The 24072-nt window shown below is 38.8% G+C and overlaps 2 protein-coding genes and 1 long non-coding RNA gene across 5 annotated transcripts; 1 reads left to right on the top strand and 2 right to left on the bottom strand.

The window, feature by feature from the left end:
* Positions 1-1065: 1065 nt before the first annotated feature.
* LOC119907976 lies at positions 1066-10016 on the bottom strand. Of its 2 annotated transcripts, none has more exons than XM_038725711.1 (8): positions 9907-10016; positions 7963-8217; positions 4562-4831; positions 3886-3954; positions 3236-3280; positions 3039-3152; positions 1418-1483; positions 1066-1322 (listed from the first exon to the last, which is right to left on the bottom strand). In XM_038725711.1, the coding sequence occupies exons 1-8, from the start codon at positions 9980-9982 to the stop codon at positions 1162-1164; spliced, it is 1056 nt and encodes a 351-aa protein (XP_038581639.1). In that variant the 5' UTR covers positions 9983-10016; the 3' UTR covers positions 1066-1161. The 2 variants fall into 2 exon arrangements, with proteins under 2 accessions (XP_038581639.1, XP_038581640.1); XM_038725712.1 differs by having other exon boundaries at positions 1418-1480.
* LOC119908000 lies at positions 1236-3508 on the top strand. Its single transcript, XR_005445174.1, has 2 exons — positions 1236-1336; positions 3275-3508. It is a non-coding gene; the product is annotated as an uncharacterized LOC119908000 (long non-coding RNA).
* Positions 9537-18859, bottom strand: LOC119907981. 2 transcript variants are annotated; one of them, XM_038725720.1, is made up of 9 exons: positions 18712-18859; positions 15639-15920; positions 13762-14040; positions 12491-12583; positions 12089-12157; positions 11898-11963; positions 11707-11774; positions 10913-10965; positions 9537-10823 (listed from the first exon to the last, which is right to left on the bottom strand). In XM_038725720.1, the coding sequence occupies exons 1-8, from the start codon at positions 18776-18778 to the stop codon at positions 10951-10953; spliced, it is 939 nt and encodes a 312-aa protein (XP_038581648.1). In that variant the 5' UTR covers positions 18779-18859; the 3' UTR covers positions 9537-10823; positions 10913-10950. The 2 variants fall into 2 exon arrangements, with proteins under 2 accessions (XP_038581648.1, XP_038581649.1); XM_038725721.1 differs by lacking the exons at positions 9537-10823; positions 10913-10965; positions 11707-11774 and having other exon boundaries at positions 12089-12153.
* Positions 18860-24072: the final 5213 nt, after the last annotated feature.

Below are 24072 nucleotides of genomic sequence, written 5' to 3'. Positions count from 1 at the left end.
CTGTCATTTATTTCAACTCACTCACTCACTCACCCCCCAACTCACTTCCTCCGGTCAGTATATTCTGTAGCTTCATACTTGACATTTGCCCAAACAAAAGAAAATTCAGTCAAGTTAAATCAAGTTAAGAAAATCCTGTATTAACTTTATTGTGTTATTTACGTCAATCTAATAACTAACTATTCATCTCACATTTATTCAGCATCTAAGTTCGAAAGTTAACAAAGAGATAAAGTGCAGCTAAGTCCTGCAAGCACCTGACCTCAGCTTTATGAAGTCACCCTCGTGTTGTACTGAGGATAGAAGAAGTCCTGAGGGTCGATCGTCACATTCGGTCCCCAGCGTTGCTCAGGCCCGGCCATGTCCCGCAGCGATAAAATCCCTATGTCGGGGTACTCCAGCTCATTCAACCCCTCCAGCTTGTAAAACCCCTTGAGGGCCACAATGTTGCTGAATTCCTGCGGGCTGAGCTTGGGGGCTTCACTGTCCTGCTCGACGTTGCAGCCAGAGAGAGCTGACAGGGCCTCCAAACACAGCTCAGTGGCCAGCACGGTGCTGACAGGAACAGGGAGGCAGCAGAAAAGAAAGTTTCCTCTTCACTTAGAAAGAAAAACAATTTGTTATCTTTTTTACGAGTTTGCAGATGTTTTTTTCTTGAAGTAAAGGTAGAAAAATAAGAGGTCGAAGTCGACTCCACTAAATAAAGTTTCCATGTGAAGATGTAACATGAGAGAAACTCATTAATTATCCCTAATATTATCTTCCTGGTTTACCTTTTTCCTCCTTTCTTCAGCTGAAAAAACAAAACAAAATGTAAAAACAGTCACTGTGGTTTTAGGGGATGTTATATGCCGGACTATTTCTTGGCTGGTAACCTCCTGCCTGGCATCCTCAGAGTGACGACAAAACTCCAGGTCTGGTATCAATCCTCTCCTCTAAGTCTCAGCAGGAAAGCAAACGACCTTATTTCCCAAAATGTTGAACTTTTCCTTTAAATGCGGGTCTAAATGTAGTTTAATTTACAGGACTGAATGTAAAGTTGAGTGAAATAGACAGAGAGTGGAATAGTATATATTTACTTTATTAAAGTGCATTTACATGTACGGTTAAGATCAAAAACAGACTCATTGTTTCATATGTGACATTTCGACTGTTTGGTTTCTATTTGGCGGCAGGTCTGGTGATGATGGACGAGTAGATGACATTGAGGTGGTCCTGTTCCGGCGGCGTCCTGTTGGGTCTCTCCCTCCAGTTCTGTCGGCCCAGAGAGGCATAATGGATCGTCTCCTCCGGCAGGGACGGACTCCCGTAAACCTCATACTCTGCAGAGAGACAGGTGAGCGTATTTAAGTGTGTTTATTTAAAACACACCTGAGGATTAATGAAACATTCAGGACAAAAGGTGCGATGGTGTCACCTGTTTGTGTGTCGGACGTCTTCCACAGCTGCAGCTCAGTGTCCTCATGCGTCTGTGCTGCTGCTGCTGCAGACGAAACAGAAGAAACTCCTATCACTGATGAAGATGCTGCTTGAAATATTTTCTGAAAAGAAGCTTTCTATCTTCAAGAATAAGAACAACTAAATTTAAGTCAAGGTTTGACTATATGCACAAACATTTTAAAAGGTTTTTGTGGACGCTATTGTGTCATGCCATACACTGCCACCCTCTGGTAAGACGTTGTAAGTGCAACTTAAATTTGGTAACATCTAGTAACAACTGAGGAGTAATACAATTGTTAAACTTTCCAAGTATGTTGGGAGGAAATTAGGATTAATCACCTGTCCAATAAATTGGACATTAGGCATCGCTGGCTATATTTCAACTACAATTAACTATAACTGAGACTTTTCTTGAAAATACTTCATGTGCACCAATTTCTTTGGATGTAAATCAATAGATTTATGTGACACTTGCAGTTTTTGTAACAAAAACAACATTTTGTGCAGATTAGTTCCAATTTATGAGTAACATTAAGTGTGTTGCAGCAAGTGACATTCAGGATAGTGGAGCAAATTCCATCAGAATCAAGTAAGGATAAAAGTAGGGGCAGTGATGATGAATGGCTGCCAGAAATAGGTGGATCCCCAAATGCTAGCAGCAGTGATAGTGGAGCTGAGGATGCCGAGGAGTCAGAAGTGAGGTTCAACCCTTTTGCATCGCATTAAACAGTATTAGAATATGTTGAAATATGTAACCACATTAGTTTAACCGCATTAAAAAATATAGATTTCACATAATATATAATTTAATTTATTGGTTTGTTAAATAAATATTTCTTCAGTTAAAACCTTATGTGCACGCTGTCCACCTTAGTACACAAAAATGTGTATTTAAAAAAAATTAAAATAAATATTTTATTATATAAAAACACACATCCTGACAGAGGCTGTCGTAATTCGTGCATGAAAGGGCTAGTATGCAGCAGTTTATTTACATTTATATTTATTTACATTTACATTTTTAGTTTGGCTGCGACGTCTAATGGCAGAAGGAGTCGGGTGACGTAGTACAAAGGGCGACAAAGTCTGTGTAAGGAGGCGGTGGTGTGGATGGATGTGTCAAGTAAAGTCAGGACTTTCACTCAGGACACCGAGTTTCAAGTCTTGTGTAAAAGAAAGTCAAATGTGACATGTTTGAAGTTAAATAACATTTCGTAGATTACTAACTTCAGGTGATTTAACGTGACCCAAACCATTTACCGTTCTTAAATCTAATCAAACTACAATCATTGCACAAAGTTTACCACGTGGTAAACGTCATGTAACTTACTTAACGTACTTGTGGTTCTGTACGCTTGTCGCTGAACTGGTACTTGCCAACGCTCCTACATGTTGTTTTGGACCAAGTCACCGCAATTATTATATATACTACAGTCGCCTAATCCGACACAGGGACCATTTTAACACACAAAATATCATGTACCCTGAATCCATATTATGTTATATTTTGGCCTTTGTGTCTTTATTTAATTAATTTTTTTAATTTGTACCTAATCTAGAAATAATGGCACTTGCGGCTCTCTGTATGTTAGACCTACCTGTACGTCTGCATTTCTTCTTCCTCCGGCACTTCATGCTGATCATTATAACACAGACTGCAGCCAACAGGAAGATCATGAACCCCAGACCGACCACAGCAACCACAAGCAGGGCTGAGCGAGACCACAGACAGAACATCTGTAAACAATTAACTTCATGTGTGAAAGAGCGAGGGAAGTACGTGCAGCTGACCCACCATTCTCACGTCTCTTCTTCTCCTTCGTCTTTATTTCAGCCACATCTGACAGACACAACAGGAAGAGCACAAATATTATTGATATTCTGTACAACAGATCATCCGCTTCCTGCCTTCGGAGCAGGATCCCTCATCTGTCTCCACTTACTGAGTTTTTCCCCGTAAAAGTTTTTTTTGAGGAGTCTTTCCTCGTCTGAATGGAGGGTCTATGTATCCGGTATGAAAATTTAAATTTATGATATTGGGCTATAAGTAAATATTGACTTGACTTGACATTATTGTCATGTGTGTGATGAAGAATCATTATCATTTATGGTAAATCACCACATGTTCAGAACGTTATACTATAATGTTCACTCTCTTGGGACTATTGTGTTGTACTAAGAGAAAAATATGATTTTTATGTTTATTATTATTATAAATGTGTGTCCACCAACAGACTGGAGACAACATTTCCTAATATTCATACATATAACTGATTAGCAACTAAACCAGTTTTAGCAAAGTAATGTCATGTATGGGTCATGGATAAATAAATTACAACTTAGTAGATGAACTCTTTATGCCTCCCCTCTGTCATTGTGGGTAAACTGATTTTCTCACACTTCAGTCATGTGTCCTTAGTGTTAATATAGCGAAACAAATCCTACCTGTGTTGACCGCAGCAGGTGATGCAGTTGTACTGGCGGTTTGTTCGATTCTGGTCGGCTCTGGCTGCGCTGATTAATCAAAAAGTGGATGAATCACTTTGAACAAGTTGTTGTTTTTCTCAAGGTTAATGCAAAACGCACCTACCTCAACATGTTTCTTTAAATGTGAACTGAGGACAATGTGCATATTTTAAAAGTTCATCAGTGTAAGCGCCACTCAACGTAATCAAATCTTTTTATTAATACTTTTACAAATTAATAAACAATCTCTTTTTTAAGTCATGGCAACGCTGGATAATGTGTAAAATAATTAAAATGCTTTGTACCACAATTGCATTTTAAAGTAAGGAAATCAAGTCTAATCTAGTAAATCAATGACAACAATGACAGCACGTGCACATTAAAATGAATGAACAACAGGTTGGAATGATGAAAACATATTGTGATACTGTCACCCGTGATTAGTTATAAATCAAACCTGCAAATGTTAATTATTTAAATAATAAAAGTATAGGCTACATTTGATTCTCTTTGTTTAGGAAACACAGGACAAAGAGCCTCTTTTAGTATTTATTTCTGAGCAGATTAAATCAAGTTTATAAATCAACTTCTTTAGCAATATATATGTTAAACAAAGTTATTAAATTCCAGCTGGACGAGCAGTAAAGTAACTCACCTGTCAGGACGGTGACTCTGACCCACATCTCTCCATTACACTGATACTCTCCAGCGTCCTCTGGCTGCAGGTCCCGGATCTGCAGGGCATCGTTGTCATAGCTGAGCCGGCTCCCCTTCCTCTCTGGTGTCACCGTGTTGTTTTTGAACCGGGTGAAGATGGCCTCCTGCTTCCTTCCTTCCCTCCTGTGGTACCACCTCTTTTTGGGTCTGGAGGAGCCGCTGCAGGGGAGCAGCAGCGTCCGGCCTGCAGACACCCTGAAGTCATTGCCTGAGGGGCAGGAACAAAGAGGAACTATGGGTATTTGTCATTGTGTCTGTCAGCTGGTGGTTTTTTACAGAGGGAGTTGTCCCTCTACTATTTATAATTTTTATTTTAAAACATACATTGACTCTTTGTTTTTGTGCATTCTGTTCTCACGAATTAGTTTTAATCCCTGACATCACAGCGGTGGCTCAAGGCCTGTACTTAAAGAGGCTACAGTTTGGAGGTAGGCCCTACTTGTGCTGTCCTTGAGAATTTTCAAATGAATGCCACTTTATACTTTATTACTTCTGCGATTACTCCACTAAATGTCAGAGGGAAACAAAGTACTTTTTACTCCAATACATGTTTTGACAACTTTCACTACTAGTTACTTTCTAGATTCACATTAATACAAAACAGAATCAACTAATAAAGAACGTGATGTATTGTTGTGGATTACTGCAATAACCAGGTATCAGGAGAAACTAGCCGCACCTTTACCAGCTGCATGCTTGCATGTATCACTTTCTATAATATAATAATATACATTATTCTGAAATGGGCCATTCTGCATAAAGAGTACTTTAAAATAAACTGCAGTACTGAAATATTGGATGAGACTTAATAGTCAAATTTTAGGTAGATGTATAATTGAACCACTGCACAAAGTCTGTCAAGGTTGACTGAGTAAATTATGGGCCATGTTTTCCTCTTTTTATTCCACTAGGTGCCACTGGTTAGCAGGTCACTGCTTTTCATCAATTATTTTACATAGAAACACGGGTATTTGTAATTTCCCCAGTTAAAGCAAACTCAAAACGTTGTCCATGTTTTCCTGTTGTGGGGATGACTTCAGTATAATGTCACCTCAGGCACTCCACGAAACTACAAATGATGAAACCTGTCCCTGTTGAGGGAGGCTCTTCTTCCAGTAAGATCTTTATTGGCAAAAGATTAGCAACATTAAACAATGAAAGAATCAAAGAACAAACAAGAAAACTGCATTCCCATGTTTTTCCCATGTTGGATTTATTTGCAGCTCTGTTCCGATTTCCTCCATTTTAACTAAATATCTGTCGCTTTCAATTACACTTTCTTCATAGATGTTACAGATATAAAGTACCAAACAACTCTTGCTAGACTTTATATCCTAGTATTTGTTGCAGCCATTTGTTACATATCATTTCCCAACATTTCCATCAAGTGATCCACACTCACTCCAACATGTCTGATGTCTGTGTAAGATGTAGGTAGGCTTTTAATGTGAAAAAACATCAGGCGGGGTTGAGTTGTGTTGGTAGTTTAGCTTCAATCAAAAATACGGTAAATAATAAGAATAATAAGAAAAGAGTTAGATTATGAAAACAATATTTCTAAGCATTGTGGTAAGTACAACGTGAATCTCTTCTACTGATGTCAAGTTCTGTGGAACATAACTTGACATCAACAAGTTCTGTGGAACATTAAACTAAATGTACCATGTGATTAATCTAAGCCGTTGCATTAGACTAAACATACGTAACACAAGAGACCAGTCTAAAATATCTGTGAAACTGGACACTGAGGCTAAACTTGTCCACCACCTCAACTGAGGAGGAAACATGTAGGAGGAAACATGTAGGAGGACTAACAGCGCCACAAGTTTCCTTTCCCGGGTAAGCAGCTAAGCTAAGTGTCGACTCATGCGCCTATGTTCAGTCATTGGGGGAACAAACGTGGCCCATTTACGAATGCCACATTTGGAGTGACGTCCAACTCAGTCATGAGTCTGGAAAGCAGGCATGTCAGTCACTGCCAGTCCAAACCACTGTGGCTACCCGGGTGGTTACTTATTCCTCAAAGCTCAAAAACCTCTCACTTCCCGTCTGTAAATTCCAAGGTCCCATGAAATGTGTGAACACTGTATGTCATGTCCCCGGCTGTACAACTATCTATTTATCTATATCATTAGCAATAAAAGCCCTTATGCTTTACCTCTTTTCTGTAATTTTACCTCTAAAAGTGCCACTTGGTTGAACACCCAAGCACATATGCATGCATTTTGAGGTGGGTGGTGTTCGTGACACATCCAGACTGTGAGAACATTAACTTTTGAACTTTCAAGTCAAGTCACTCCCTTTGGGCACTCGGCCCTCAACATCCTCTTTTACGCAGAAAGGGATGGAAGGGCATTTACCATGTAAAAATGATTTTGTAATATCTTTCACAACTTATCAGACTGATCAGACACTAGACTGCAAATGGTTTCTGTTGATTTCTGTTGAAATCCACAAACTGAAGGATCCATATGATACATAGATGTTTGTTTTCTGATCTGCTATGGTTAAAGTTTGGTCAGGTTGAGGCACATCTACTTACATCCACTTGGTTAATGAAAGATGGTGGTTAGGATTAATAGAAACCAATGCTGAATGTTGAGATGGGAACTGAAAGGTTTCTGTTGTGAGATAGTGTGTATAAACTTCCAGTAAACTTTAACCATCCTACCAATATAGAGAGTTTTATGACCTGCAAAACAAACCTCTAATATCCCGTTCCTATAACGGTTCATCTATAGATGCACACACATATTGCACTTTAAGTTTTGTATGCCGCATTAAATAGGCACACTTTATTTACCATTATTACCATACCATTATTGGTAAATCCCCTCACCTCTCTGCCAGTTTGGGAACAGGCTTGGCCCTAACTCTACCCCTAAAACTTCTGGTGTTAAAGTCTCAGGCTTTGCTGACTAAACCATCCACTATGATCTCTGCTCTAAGAGGGTTTGTAGCTCTCCGTCACGTCCCTGACAAGCAAGAGTTATAATTTACATGACCACTAGAGGTCCCCTTCAAACTCTGTTTCAACACATTTGTATCTAACGAATGTCAAAGCTGCGTGATCTCCCAACGCGTTCTCATCTCAGTGCGTCATTACCGACGCTTTCAGACAGCGTGACAAAGTGGAATTATTTTACGCTAAAGGTAACCTTCAGCGTCCGTATGAAACGCCACCGTTTTCTACGTCGCAGCAACTCAAAGGAGGCTAGTCGGTCGACATGCACAAAGTCAGATCTGTTCTCTTGTATATTTATAAATTCTGAATGTGTCGACACACATCTAAATATGTCTTTAATTCCCATAATGCACCACTTATATCTCCACCTGTACCTGTCAGCACCTGCAGCTCGGCCACCAGCCGCTGGTTACAGCGATACTCCCCGCTGTCAGACTCATCGAGCTGCAGGAGGCGAAGGCTGCCGTCAGACTCCAGATGGTAGCGTTGAGGGTCCTCGTTTGTCTCGTAGCGGCCCTGTCGGGTCACCGGGACCTTCTTGTCCTGATAAGTCCAGACCACAGAAGATCTGTCAGAACTGCCGCACGGCAGGCGGATGTGGTGATCCTCCGGGACGGAGAACTGGATCACTGATGGAGGACAGAAACAGATTTGAAACTGAGACCTGAGGCAGCTTTTAATGTAGGCCTTGACTTTTACTTACTGTTGCCGGTTTTAACCCAGACATACAATTTCAAACCATTTGTTTCCGCAACCTGGCAACCCAAAACCTGATTAAAGGGGGAAACTGCAGTCCTCCCTTCTGAGGCCCCTAGTTCTGTGAGCCAAAAGGGTTCGAGCATGAGTAGTAGGGTTCCTGAGCTTGAATGTGTGGTTCTTAAAGTCTGGTCAGCACAAAAATCTCTGTAGTTAAATTCTACAACCCTGGACTTCAGCTACAGAAGAGAAGCAAGAAGGTATTATAAAGTCAAGCTACCGGTAATATGGGCTGCGCAGTTTGGGGGAGTAGAAAACAGAAACTGAGTTCTGATGGAGGATTTTCAAGACAAACAGGGCCTTCCAGTATTAAATGATGGCAGACCAACAAGGTTCCAAGCAAGGTTGACAGCAGAGTCATTCATAGACTCAACATTCACATCGCCTGAGCTCACTTTAGTGGGGGAATAGATCATGTTCCAATATTGAGAAGGTTTGTAGGGCGCTAGTAAAAGAGCAGGATAACAAGGAGAGTCAATTACTCAAAGGCAAGGTGGAAAGAAAAGTTCACAGGTCCAAAAGAATGTAAGATTCTTTCACGGTGGAATGATGCACGCAATCACATTAAATGACACCTTCGAATCTACGTCCGATTCCCTCTTGAAAAAGATGATGAAAATTGCAAATACTTTTAAATACATATTTGTGGATATAGCGGAATATTTGGAACCTTATTGTTTATTTGTGGGTTTGTTTTGTATTTATGTACAATGATAAATACTTTTATGGAGAGAGTCATTTATATATAAATATAAATGCGATCTGACTCATAACGTGTCAGTTCATGGTAAAAGAAAAAAAAATTACCAGCTGCTGTTTTAGATGCAGCGCTGTGTCACTCATATCCTGCTGATGGTCAGGGTTTAGCTTTGGTTCCTGTTTTATCAGCCATTCCTCTTTTATCTCATGGAAACATGCTCACTGTCTTTCAGCCTCAAATTACAACGCAGGAAACATACAGACAGACAGAATTACAAAAAAACAAGTGTCATTGTTATTATTTAGAAAATTATGTTAATAAGACTGTATGGAAAAAGGTGTTAAGGGCTGAATGTTAAGTACGTATTTCTTTTTTACATATACATCAAATATTGACACACATAAAGCAATATTCAAGAAATACAATCACAAATCACACTGAGAGTATAAAATTACCTTTTTTGCAACTGTTGATAAATGAAAATTCCCAAAGTAAAATGTAAAACAAATCTTTATTCTGTTGAGTCAAATGTTTTTTTGTGTTTTATAGCAACAAACGTTCTTAAGTTTAAATCAAAATAAACATTTATTCCAAAGTATTTTATGTTAAACTTTGAAAGGTTTTGGTAAAATTGAACCTGTCTTTTATTTAGCCATGAGAACTGTTAGCGAACAAGTTCCTACATGAGGAAACACATGATTGAGATAAATGTAACATTCTTAACACAGAAAACAACTTTATACAACTATACAAAGTGACCGTAAAACAATTTTGCAAATACTTTTGCACTTGAAACATGAATCCAAAGCAAATACAATCTACTGGTCAGATTAAAATGTTAATATACGATATTCTTCTGTACCTGTGGAGTTTTCACTGCAGCAGATCAGAACTGTGTGCAGGAACCAAACGTGACAGAAGTTTGTAAAAGTGAACATCTTCGGATAAAAACCATCTGACTGCAGAGCTGCTGCTGATCTGACTGAAGTGTGAGAAAAAGTTCCCACTCATCCCTGCTCTTCTTCCTCTTCCCTAAACAATGTCTGGGAAGAACTAAGCGTCATTGTCCTGGAACATGGAGATTTGTGTTGACAGCTTCAATTATTGCTGTAAAAATCAGATGGTTAAAAAATAATAAATTAATGTAACTGAAGATTAAAGATGCTTGTGTAATGATTCATTATATTAATTTATCAGAAGACACAATTTCAAAATATTATATTGTCTTGAATAATTTGCAAAAAGTTAAATTAACTGAATATTACAATTAGTGTTGTAGTCAAGACCGCCCAAACTGAGACCAAGTCAAGACCAAGACCAGAGTTTATCGAGACTTTTAGGGGCTGCGACCGAGTCATCTTTAATCAACTCTCCTTTTCCATGTTTACCATCGTAGGGGGTGAGTTTTTAAAGGGAACAACACATTCATAATTAGGGTTTGAATGCATTTGAAGCAGTACGTTTTACATCCAATCAAAGTTAGGATGTTAACAAATAAATATACGATGTAAAAACAATTTATTGATATTCCCAAAGTTATGTTCTTGACTGGTGTTGAAATAAAATCCCGAGTCCTCAACGTCAGATACCGAGACAAGACTGAGTACAAATGCGACTCGAGTCCGAGACGAGACCAAGACCATCAAAAAGTGGTCTTACTACTTTATTAATTAAAAGTTCAGCTGAAACATAATATATCATACGGCATAAATTATTGGATCAACATCCAGCTGGCAGGAGGAGATGAAGGCAAATTCTGTTTTTGGTTCTCAGGAATTTCTGTAAAACAAAAATTTTAAATTAACTTACTCAAAGCGGTTTTAATCCAGGCTGTAGAATTAACACTTTTCCTAGAAGTAAATATTTACCTGATTAAAGTTCATTATTCAGGTAAAAATATGCAGAGTCATTCATCTGTGACCTGTGGAGAAAAAAAGACAGAACAGAATAACTAAACTATATTTATGATAATAAGTCAAAACTATAAAGAATGAATTTGCTTTTCTAACTGAGAATAATCACTCAACTTTGCAGCTTAACAGCTCCTTTACTTTACTTTTATTTGGCTGTTTAGCTTATTATTTATACCATTCCATTAGGCAACTGTTTGCTAGCACATTACCTAAAACTACTTCATAACCTTATGGTAACTTTATATCAGTACTCTTTTTCCCTTCTCAGTTCTGAAAAATTACTTCATGTAACTTTACGTTTTAGCAAATTGTTCAAAAACACTGATCCTGCTCAATTGTCAAATTCAAAGGTTTTCCACCAAACTTTTTTCAGTTTTTTCTGTAATTTTTTGAGCTAAAATGATTTAAGTAATCAATTAGCATGAAATTATATAATTAAAATTAATAAATTGGCACCTATTTTGATAATAAATTAATCATTTAAATATTTTCTGATTTTGTATTGGGTCGTTAATTGAGCATGTTTGGGCATTAGAGCGATTTGAAGATGCCGTCTAACCAGCTAATAATCAGCAGATGAATCAATTTTAATCAATAATAATTAGCTGCAACAACGGTTATGTTGAAATTGCAATGACATGACACTGTAAAGCCTATGATAACTGTCATACACTTATTAAACTTACAATACACACTACATTATATAAATAAATACCGTCCAAGCCAACATAAAGAATGATAAAAGTCACCTTCATATTCTCTGAAGACCAGGCTAGTTTGATCAGGGAATAAGGGCTCTCATTGGGCCGAGAAGCTACTGTAAAAACAGACATTAATACAACAAATATGAATATATACAGTAAAACAAAATCACCAATCCACCACCTGAATGAGTTGTGGATGGACTGTGTAAAAGAAAGTACTGAGCCAAGGTCTTTACCGGTCTTGTTTCCTGTTGGGAGGCCTTGGATGACGGAGTATGTGACGTCAAGTTGTTTTGATCCATCTTGAAAAACAGTTTAAATTTTTCAACATGCACATGTTTCAAGCGTGTTTTTAAAATCAAACGTTTATATCCGATAGACCACAGATACAGATAAATTAAAATAAAGAACAACTTGTATTTCTCACCTTGTGGTTCGACCACCAATCCATCAGTTATCTCAGCGTAAACCACCTCAACCTTTTGTTCACCACTTCCTTCCAAACAAAGCATGAAGGTCACAAGATTATTAATTCAGTACACAGTCAGTGATTATCTGCTTTAAAGACCAAAAAATGACAAAACCACACAAAGTTTTACACTTTAAAATTGATGTGACAAGTTAAAATAAAGAAAAACATTTTTATGTACTTTTGCCTGGGAAACTGTTATTATTGCAACCACGGAGATCACTTGTTTTCAATTTGCTAGAAAACTGAATGTGCTGCGATTAAGTTTTTATAACATTTGTGTTCACTGAAATTTTATTTGATTGGAAATGATTTCCATTAATGCATTTTCAGATATGTTTCAGGTCATCATTCAGTCACCTCGTCTTTTGATCCTGCATCTCCAAATGAGGAAGAGGATGATGAGAATGATGAAGAGCAAGGGGAGGAATATTCCAAGCACCAAAACAACAGCTGGAAGACAAAAACAAAAAGTTCCCAACACATACTAACACAGTACATACAGACACATATATGATGCTCGAATGCATTTCCCATGATGTGATCTTTTTTATCTGTTCAGCAACAACTGTAGGAGACCTTATAGTATAATACACACTGTGTGACGTGGAGGGACACAGGGGACACTGACTGACGACCGCTCAGCGTAGCATGGACAAACATACAGCTGATAGTCAGAGCAGCTACTTTCAGACTTTCTCTGTCTCTTCAGTGTTCTGCTTTGTACATGTGGCCATCGAGGGGTGGGGCGCCTCTGACATATATAGCACTTGTAAAATTAGTCTGTACGGCTAAATCTGGCTCATTTACAGTGTGGACATTGTCCCTATATTCATTAATGTGCACTGTCCCTTATAAGTAAACAAACAAGCATTGCTGTATGACACAAAATGAATTTCCGAAAGTACTAATAAAATATCTATCTATCTATGTGGGGTCAGAATAATCTGAAAAAATAAAAACTGGGTAAATTCACTTGAAAGCCACCACAAGTCGGAACTACAACTCGGACAGTTGGCGATTGATATTGTCATATTAAACAGAACATGGAAGAGAAAAAGTAAATTATTATATTTTATTCACGTATTGTACATGCCTTTTTGCTCATGTAATTTGTAAAATGGTATTAGGTTGTGACAGTTAGTTGCTGTCTACATAGATTAGTAATTTATTAGCATTAACCACGATAACAGTCAGGTAAAGCAATATTTTAGTAGTTTTAGAGAGTGTACTGGTGCAGCAACATATGTGGGACAAAATCACAAATTTTCTGCTCAGCTGTTTCAACAAACTTTGGTAGCAAAACAACCCATCAGCCAAACGCTATGCAAAACGGTCCATGTTGTTGACTTAAATGCTCATGAATTGCCTATTTTGTCACGGTTAGGGAGGGGCCAGGGAACTTTTTGTTTGGCCTCATGGCAGCACACTGAAAGCGGCCAGTCTTGTCATCTTTTTAAAACACTTAACAAGGCTAATTTATATTAACCAAGTCAACTTGAGCTCATTTTCCCCACATTTTCAGTCCATGTCTGAGGCATTTAGTCTGTTTTACAAAGTGTGTCTGTATTCGTGGATGTCAGCAGGTACAGTGATAATTAAGTATCTCCTAGAGTGTTCTTGTCTCTCACCTTTCTCAGACTGCTCATCTTTGGTCACATTCAGATGCACAACTGGTTTTCCATCACAGTAGTACAGTCCAGCGTCATCAGGCTGCACGTCTGTTATAGTCAGCGTCTCTTCCGTGGTTGAATATCGAGCGTGCTTATCCATCTCATTTTGACTGGAAACAGTGATGTTTGTTCCACAGTTTTCTCTGGTCCATGTTGGATCTCTTAACCCAGAAACAGCAGAGGGACAATTCAGAGTGATGTTGGTTCTTTCTACAACAGTGAGTCTGGCTGTTTCTCCTGCATGACCAAACACAAAGTAAAAAATATGTTTTATGTCATTAAATACATGGATTTTCTTTGAGAAACTGACCTGTTTTTACCCCAAAGGTGGAGGAATAACATGGTCTAAGTGCATTTACGTGCTGTACTTAAGGACAGTTTTGAGGTACTTGTACTTTCCTTTGGTATTTCCATTTTCATCAGCTTTATACTTCTACTCCTCTACATCTCAGAGGCTGAAATTGTAATTTTAATCCACTACATGTATGACATGATAGTTACTTTTCAGATTACAATTTGTTTACCATCCTGTCCAGTGAAAACCATGTATCTCCAGATGTTTGAGAAACTGGCAGATGATGTGTTACTTTAGTCTGACAAAATCCTCCACCTTTTAATGCTAAATAAACTATTTAAACCCGCTTGCGTGGGCTGGAAAACACATCGTCACAAAGCTGAGAACAGGCTGTTTTGTCTGAGCTAATGAAAAGCTGACTTTTTAAAGATACGTGGTTGTCACTGGACAGCGATGTTACATGATCTTATAGACCATGATGCATTGATGCAGATTAAACTGGCCAACAGGATAAAGAGGAGTTCTACAGCAGAAAAATGCAACACACACAGCAGGAATAATAATCCAGAAACATCCGATATACCAGTGAAACACATTTTACAGTACTTTTACTTTCATACTTGTAGTATATTTTGCTGATAAGTCTTTTGTATTTTTACTTTACTTTGAATACTTGAAGTACCTTAACTTAAGTAAAGCATCTGAATACTTCTTCGACGCCTGGCCATGACTTTGCTGATGCTCAGCTGTGGTTCTTCTGGTTTGAGGGCTAAACTAACATCATGGACTTTATCTTGTTCCACAAACTACTGAAGTAAAAGTCCATTTAACAAAGTTTTGTACAGTACATGGAATTTCCTTTGTAAGACTCTAAAGAACAAAAGTGTCACGTTTTAGCACAGACCCAGGGAAGTAAGGATTTGGACACAGGCTCAGAAAACCAGGCTGAGCAGGTTTATTAACTTAAACCAAACGTACAACCAATGTGAGGGAGGAACACTCTGCATGATATGAAGACAGACTCACAAAAGGCCGGGGAAGCACAGACTATACACACACAGGCTGGTTAAACACATGTGAGACACATTAGGCATCAGCAGTTAAGACAGACTAGAAATAGAAATAGACTAAAACACAAGAGGCAGACATTTTCAAAATAAAACAGGAAACTAACACAAGTGGACATTTCTCATTCCTATATTTCTTTAATTGTAAGTATATTGTGAATTACTAAGTTCTCTTCTTTACTGAATGATCATACAGTCACAACTGTACACCACTAAAGCAGGAGTAAATGTAATGGAGGAAACGAAGGTAAAACATAATTTCTCATTACTTTCAAAAACATTTAGTATTTAGTATTTAGTAGTATAATAATATTATAAATTCTACAATAGTTGTGTTATTGAAGGTAAAAACACATTTACATCTAATTTATATATGTTAGTAATATACAGCCCATTACTTAACAAAATGTACTGTACATGCAACAGGAAGAGAAAACAGGAAGCAGAGCAACTTTCTTAAAGTTTGATGTTACCTGGTTTGATCACCGTCAGCTCCACAGCTGGTTCATTATTACACAGGTATCTTCCAGTGTCCGAGAGATTAACTCTGTTAATGAAAAGTGACTTAAATTTATCTGCCACTGAATTATATCGTCTGTCGGGATCATTGTGTCTTATTTCTCCGTCACCATCAATTATAAGTATGTCAACTCTGTTTCCGTTTCTCTCTCTGCTCCACGTCACTTTACCCTCCGCAGGGTGAGGACATGGCAGAGTGATCTGGCTCTTCTCCTCGACTACTGCATTATTTATTGCTGCAAAAGAAACAGAATTTCTAATAAAAAGGTATTCATAACAATTTTTTAAACCAATTTTTTCAAGCACATCTTGTTGAAGATAAATTACAAACAATATTTTATAGTTTAAATATATAAAAACAATTTACCATAATCATTATTAGTTAAATCTAAATCTAAGCACGCTATATAAACATGTATATATGCTACATAGGTGTATACATACATAACCACATAGTAATCTGTTACATTAATCAGTCAATATTTCCATGTTTTATGTTCAGCTTTGTTGTCCTTGTTTTTAGCTGCATGTCTTTTCCTGTCGTCCTGTCGATTGTTCTGTGTATAACACTGAGAGCAACTTAAAACCTGAGTCAAATTCCTTCCGTGTTCGCATACTTTGGCCAACAAAGCTGATTCTTCATATGACCTTTTTCTAAATATGAATATGATCTGTGCTTCTGTAATACACAGTCCCCTCCAAAAGTATTAGAACGGTGAGGCAAATTCCTTTGTTTTTGTTGTTCACTGAAGACGTTTGGGTTTAAGATCAAAAGATGAGACGAGAGTTCAGAATTTCAGCTTTTATTTCCTGGTATTCACGTCTAGATTTGTTAAATAACTCAGGACGTACCAACCTTTGTTTGAACTCACTCATTTTTCAAGTGAGCAAAACCTTTGGCAAAGCTTCTCTTCCTCATTCAATACAGACGAGAGCTGCGTGCTTCTTCAACCTTCTCCCGTTACTTTTCCCCTTCTTAAGGTAATTACTACTCACAAAGCAATGTAAACTTTAACACATGTTGATAGTACATCTCGTTATGTTGCTGTGATTTTTTTTAGGAGTAAAAGAAACTGTTCTGCATGTGTATATTGTTTAGAGTTTCGTGCTAACTGGGAAGATGTGTAACGTTATGCTAGCAGCCAGAGAGTCCCGCCATGTCCAACCGTTTACTTTGTCGTTGGTGTTCAAGCGAGCTACTGCTACGTCCACATATTTTAGCCGTAAGGTTTGTGTATTTGTCACTGTGTGGGTGAGTTCACGTCATGCTGAGACAATGAATAATGTTAAAAGTATAATTCATTTTAGTGTTCTGCTAAAATGAGTCACATTTCATAGCGTAATTTCGTTAAAAAGATAATTTAGAATGTATTAAGATAATGGTGACTGTGGTCCTGAATCTGATGAGTGCATTAATATTGAAATGTATGGGTTTTTTTGGTATACATTGTAAAAAATGATTCAATACAGACGAGTGAAGGCGAGAGCTGCATGTGTGTGCTTCTTCAACCTTCTCCCGTTACTTTTGCCCTTCTTCAGGGCACAACACAAGCACAACAATTTGGAACGTCCTGAAAAAGGAACTGGAACAGGTCGGCCAAGGAAAACTACAGTAGTTGATGACAGAAATATGGTGAGAGCTGTGAAGAAAACCCCCAAAACATCAGGAAGTGACATCAGCAACGACCTCCACAGTGCAGGGTGAAGGTATCACAATCCACTGCTGGAAGAAGACTCAGAGAGCAGAAATCTAGAGGCCACACCACAAGATGCAAACCACTCATCAGCAGGAAGAATAAGAAGGCCAGATTGAAATTTACAAAGAAGTACAGAGATGAGCCGCAAAAGTTCTGCAACAAAATCTGATGGACTAATGAGACCAAGATTAATCTCTAGCAAAGTGATGGAAAGGCCAAAGTGTGGAGAAAGAAAGGAAGTGCTGATGATCCGAAGCATCCAAGCTCATCTGTGAAGCATGGTGGAGGTGATGTCATGGCTCGGGCTGCATGGCTGCTTCTGGAACAGGCTCATTAATATTTATTGATGATGGTAGCAGCAGAATGAATTCAGAAGTGGACAGAAACATTTTGTCTGCCAGTTTAAGCATTGAAACTAATGGGGAGGAAGTTTATCATTTACATTTATTCATTTTAGCTGACACTTTTTATCCAAAGCGACTTACATGTCAGAGGTCTCACGCCTCTGGAGCAACTAGGGGTTAAGTGTCTTGCTCAGGGACACAATGGTGGATGTCTCACAGTGGGAATCAAACCCAGGTCTCCCACACCAAAGGCAAGCATCTTATCTATGCGCCATCACCACCCGCAGCAGAACAATGAGCCAAAGCACACTGCCAACAAAACAAAGGACTTCATCAGGGGAAAAAAGTGGTTTCAGACTGGCCAAGTCAATCAGCTGACCTTAACCTGCATTTCACCTCCTTAAGAGGAGACTGAAGGGAGAAACGCCCCGAAACAAACAAGAAGTGAAAGAAGCTGCGGTAAAAGCCTGGAATAGCAACACAAATGAAGAATGCAACAGTTTGGTGATGTCGATGGGTCGCAGGCTTGAGGCAGTTATTGGCAGTTATTATTAGGTTATGGCACCAAATATTAAATGTTATTTACTTTAAAATTATTTGTTCCTTTACCTTTGCTCACCTAAGAATGCTGTGGTCTAATACAAACGGCGACATGTCCTGAGTTGTTTAACAAGATGTGAATACCAGGAAATGAAAGCTGAAATTCTGAACTCTTGTCTCATCTTTTGATCTTAAACCCAAATGTCTTCAGTGAACAACAAAAACAAAGGAATTTGCCTTACAGTTCCAATACTTTTGGAGGGGACTCTAAATATAAACTATACAGCACGCAGGCCTAAAACACCAGGACCTCAGTCTTTAGTGTGGCCTTCATGTATGACAATAGCTTAGACACTTCATCTTAACGTTCAAAAAGGGCAGAAAACAACACATATTAATGCAGGTGAGATAAAGTTATGCATATAACAACAGATTACAGTCCTTACCGGCAGTGACATTACAGCCCAGAACAAAGACTAACAGGCAGCTACAGATATTCACCGTCTTCCTCATACTGACTGAAGTGACTCTCTATACAGGAGCCTGATGTGTACTGATGTCTGACCTCAGTCTCTGTGTGGGCTGAACAGGAAACTCTGAGTGTTTGAGTGTTTCTTAAGAAAAAATCCATTTCTCAACACATCTCAGTGTCTTTACGCCAATACTGCAGAGTACATTTTAAATGTGTTGAAAGCTCTTGACCACTGTATATTGTGAACCTGCAGCTGTTTGGTAACTGACAAAAACACCAGAGGAAGAAGAACTTCTGCACTTTAGTGGTTTAGTTCTGCTAGTGTTCACTAACAACTATCCACAACCCGAACACGTTAATCGTATTTACGAACAACGAACAAGACAAATCGTCTTTGCGGCTCTCAGGATGCTCTGTAACCCACGTTCAGTGGCTGAATGTATTTGATTGTATGTGCAGAAATGGCTCGAGATGTATTTCCTTGTTGCGTTAATTAGACAAAGAACAAATTCTTTACATGGATGTATCAAGATCCCTGAGTGGATATTTCCACATACTGTTTACAGACATAATTACACTCTGTTGTGTACGAGTCTTGGAGAGACAGATGTGTGAGTCTCAAACCGCCTCCAGAGGTTTTCAGTCTATCTTGAATGCTTGTGCGACACATTTACACTTTTTTTTTTAACATCAGTGACACACTATAAATGGAATCTTAGTAATATCATCGTATCTGTGGCCGTTTGTCTTGGACAATAAAAGTGAGGGGGAGGTTCCCCAGTGGAAATTACGGCCTTCATTCACCTAAACCACATAAGGGAAAGTTGGTTCAAGGTGGTCGATTAATAAAAATGTCAGCTTTGATGATTACAGACGTGAGAATCTCTATTGCTAGCTCAAATGTAGTTAAACAATTCCTCTTGCTGCTCAAATCATCTGTTACACTCACGATTCTGTCCTCCCTCACGCACAAATCGCTCTTACTGCTGTTACAAATCCGCCCCTGCTCGTTCTCAGACCGAGTAGCACTAAAATTAGTTTACATTTACAGTATGAACATGAAGGTGTAGATCACTGAGGTCAAAGAGGGAGTAAACATCTGTGGGAGTGAGGTATTTTTAACCCAGTACTCATAGTGCACTGTATTGCAACGTGTCAAAGTGAGAAGTGATTGTAAAACAGGAAAAGAAAACAGAAAGCAGAACAACTCTGGTGAAGTTCGATGTTAACGATGACATCACCGTAGTGTAAGTTACACAGCTGGTTCATTAATACAGACGTATCTTTGAGTGGCTGAAACAATAAATCTGGATTTTTCAGTATTTTAACAGACTTTCCAGTGTAAATGAATCCAGTGGTTTTTAAGTTTTAAAGTCAATGCAGCTAAACGGTCCAAAACATGATACCTACAATGGTGCGACTAGAAGCTTTTGTTTTACATTTTCTTCCCGGAGGAACTTCAATACACTGGTGTCTTAGGGCAATTGTAGTTTGTTTTTTTATTCGGGAGCCCTGCGAGAAATTTATGAGATTTATGAGCATAAACACATTTACGAGAAATAAACTTGTATATTCTCGGAGAATAAAGTGGTAAATTTATGACATAAACACATGGACTTGTATGACAAGACACACCACCATCCTACACGCCTCCTCAAGTGTAACAGAAAGAAGTGGACGAAGTGGTGCGAACATGGAATCACACAAGACCAGACCCAGGCCAGGTTCAAGATGTGCATGGAGGTCGGAGGTTGACCTTAAAGGAAGTGGCTGTGTGCAAAGAGTCAGTTTCCTGGTTATGAGACTGTGACCCAATCCCAATGTCCCCCCTAAGCCCTGAACCTTCATAGACTTTACTGACGTCACTTAGAAAGTGATTGAGGCTGCAAGGGCTCAAAATGCTGCAAACAGGAAAGGGACAGAACTTTGCCACTTTATCACGTTACCTTGACGACGCTGAAACACGTTGTAAACTTTTTATTTTATGTTTTTGCCTGATTTTAAGTCCTGCAGGCTCTCGCCCTACAGAGTGGAGGAGAGGTAAATATCAATATATCTTTGTCAATAATCAATACACTATTGTTGGTCAAAACAGCATCATTAAGCAAAAACTAAAATAAATAGTTGAAGAAACTAAGTGTGTAATAAGGTGATTGCATTCCTCTGACTTCATGTGTTCTATGCAGCATCTTAAGTTTAGAAAAACAATGTTAACATCAGCGTTGGTATCGATGCTTGTTTGTTTACCGTTTTTCTTCTTCTTCTCTTATAACGCAGATTTGCCGTGATTTTTCTCTCACTTCCGGGTGTCCCCTTGTAATCCCCGTGTTTAACGTCATGCCGCTATGAACTGTGAGCAATTCCCTCAGGCAAAGTCTGCAGAACTTACGAAAAAGGGTCTAAAAAGGGCTCAAAATGTCTGCTGGAGTCTGTGAGGGCCTGTCTGTGTACTGCTGATGCAGGAGAATAGATGGGGATCTGTACATATCTAAAGATGGGCTTTACTAGACCAGGACATTTATTAAGAAGCCTGTCTGCCACAGTAAAACAACCATTTAGGTAATTTTTCGCCCCCTTTAGTGGCCGTACAATCCAAACACATGACAAAGACGGTACCCCGAGTAGTGTGTCGCTGCAGTACCGGATGCTGCAGTTTCAGGACTGCAATCCTGGGGCTGCATTTATAGGACCTTTGTTTACTTTGATACTACGAGCTAGCTGGCTGGCTAGCTAGCTATGTTACTCTTGACAGCCCCCTGAATTACCCTTACCACAACCATCACCGAGTGTGTGCCTAAACTTGGGTTATTGATTATATGCATGTCGACCGGTTAACCCTACAGCTGTGCGCATCGGCCGTGCCAGCAGACAAGGTTAACCTCCTTCGTGTTGCTATGCATTACCGCCACCACTCCACTAGATGGCGCTGTCGCAAAAGAACTATGGTCCTAGAACTGCAGTCCCAGGATTGCTGTGGTCCTGAAACTGCAGCCTCCAGTACTGAAGCTACATAATATTGGGTAACCATCCAGCGGTGGCGGGTTGGGTGGAAGGATAGTAAGGTCGGCGTTTGGTTCCAGCGTGAAACAAGAATGATTAAAGTTAAGTAGGCCTAGTGTTAGCTATGTTAGCATTCCTAGCTAACTATTTTCACCATTGTTAACTATGTTTACCCAATACCATAAAACGTAGGTCCGGTTGGAAAAACAGAGTTCGAAATTGCAATTTTGGGAGGCATGGATGAATGCCCCTGGTAGGAGGTAGGAGGTAGGAGCGCTATTTTAGGATACGCTGATGAGTTTGGAGGTTTGTTAAAATGACCTATGTGGTTGTTTAGGTTGGAGGACTTATTGTTATTAAACACTGTATTTAAATACAAATTCAACATACCAGTATTTTACTTAAGTATTTCCATGTTATGCTACTTTATATTTCAACTTCAACAAACTCTCATCTGACAGCTCAAGCTAGTTACTTTTCAGATTACAATTTTTCAAACCCTTTGCTGAACCGTACTTATGTAAGCATATGTAGCCATACTTTATCTTAAGGTGTTGAATGCAGGACTTGTGTGTTGGTTACTGGTAGCTTAATGTATAATAATCAATGCAGTAAAAGCCTACTCACCAGTTCCTTTTCACTAAACTGTGCTGATCACTGATATATTCAGATAATAGAGAAACAATGGTTATGAAATCATAAGAATGTTCTGAATGCATAGCAAAGAGAGATAATGTCTCATAGTTCATAGTTTTCACGTGACATGCGCGGTGACCTGGAGGGCAAAACAACAGACCAACATAGCGGCACACAGCACGACTCCCCCGTAGAGACGCTGCAAAAGCAGTCAAATTTTATTTGGATCACCTTTCAACTTAAGAAAAAGAAAGATAGGAACACAAACTGGAAGTGTTGGGCATATCTGATCCATATAACGTTACAGCATCCACTTCTGCATTTCTACTGTTAAAAACCGCCAGTTCCCTGCTGCTGCTCGACTGCGGTAATGTTTAGCCTACTTCTACCTGCTGGGGAATCCCTCACCTAACACAACCCAGGCTTGTCTCCTCCTCGATTAGTAAATCCGAAAGCACAACAAGCATCCAGCATTTTGTAAACGCAAAAAGTAACTCAAAGTAACAGTGCATTACTTGCATATTGGTTGGCAGGCAACGAAAATTAATGTCTTTTTGCCCTCCAAGGGAGCGTTTTCCTTGGAGTGTGACGTCACATGAAAACTATGAATAATATACAGTATATATAGATATATTAGTCAGTGCAGTTCAATTAGTTTAACTACATTTTGCAGTGGCTGGGTGATAGTTTGACTTGAATTCTCAGTACTTTTTTCAGTTGTTAACTTTTTTGGGTCATGTAGTTCAGGTAGTTAATTACAAACCACATATTTCACCCTGTCCTTTCCTTAAAACCCACCCATAGGTATGCCTGAGTGAGGTTTTGCCTGTTCTAGTCACAACATCAAAACACCCAAATTTCACAGTCTGACAAAATAAATAATAAAGTACCACAATGCAAAAAAAACATGTATTAAACTGCCGTGCCTGGAGTAGTACACATTCATTTTGTGATAGAATACAGAGCACTTACCTCAAATAAATGGGTAAATGGGGTGCAAATATACACATATTTAAACCAGGAAAAGAACATACTGTTGAAAGCAGCACAGTTTAACAGTCATATGGGCCTTCAGCATTAAAATAGGACCAGTTTCAGCTGGAAACAGTTGGATAACGTTGATTTGCAGAGCGAACCCTATCTCGAATCTCGTCTCATGTAGTTAGCTAAGTGTCTTGTCACGGCCCTATCAAATATATATATTTGGTATGAAAAGTCCTTAAATCAAAATCACTAGGCAAACAAGCACAAGTTTAAACTTTACAGAGGCGGTTTCTCCCTTAGCCGGAGTTTATCCATCTATCCAAACAGTTGACAAAAAACAATGTTATTTTCAACGCCATTTTGCTGACTTACCCATGTGAGGAAAATGATAAAGTAACACAAACTCAAATGAAACAGAATTAAAATGATCATGTGGCTTCATTTGAGCTGAAAAGACAAGATGAAGCAGAACTTTGCAGTCTATAATCACAATCCTGCTCTCAGTACTTCATTCTTAAGGAAAAAAAGGCTCCTCAAGCAGCTTCATTTGTTTCCGCTGGTCTCACACTTGTGTGTTTTAACAATATAAAGTCGAGTGAATCTTTCACCACAAACACTGCTACTAAATGGTTTCTCCCGTGTGGACTTTCGAGGGTCGTTTCAGATTTTCCTTTTGTGTCAATCTTTTAGCACAAACTGAACAACTCAATGGTTT

Source organism: Micropterus salmoides, unplaced genomic scaffold (genome assembly GCF_014851395.1).
Source record: "Micropterus salmoides isolate LMB-PRFRI ecotype aquatic unplaced genomic scaffold, ASM1485139v1 Ms_hic_scaffold_17, whole genome shotgun sequence".
Classification (NCBI taxonomy): domain Eukaryota; kingdom Metazoa; phylum Chordata; class Actinopteri; order Centrarchiformes; family Centrarchidae; genus Micropterus; species Micropterus salmoides.
This window is presented reverse-complemented; position numbering and strand designations above follow the sequence as displayed.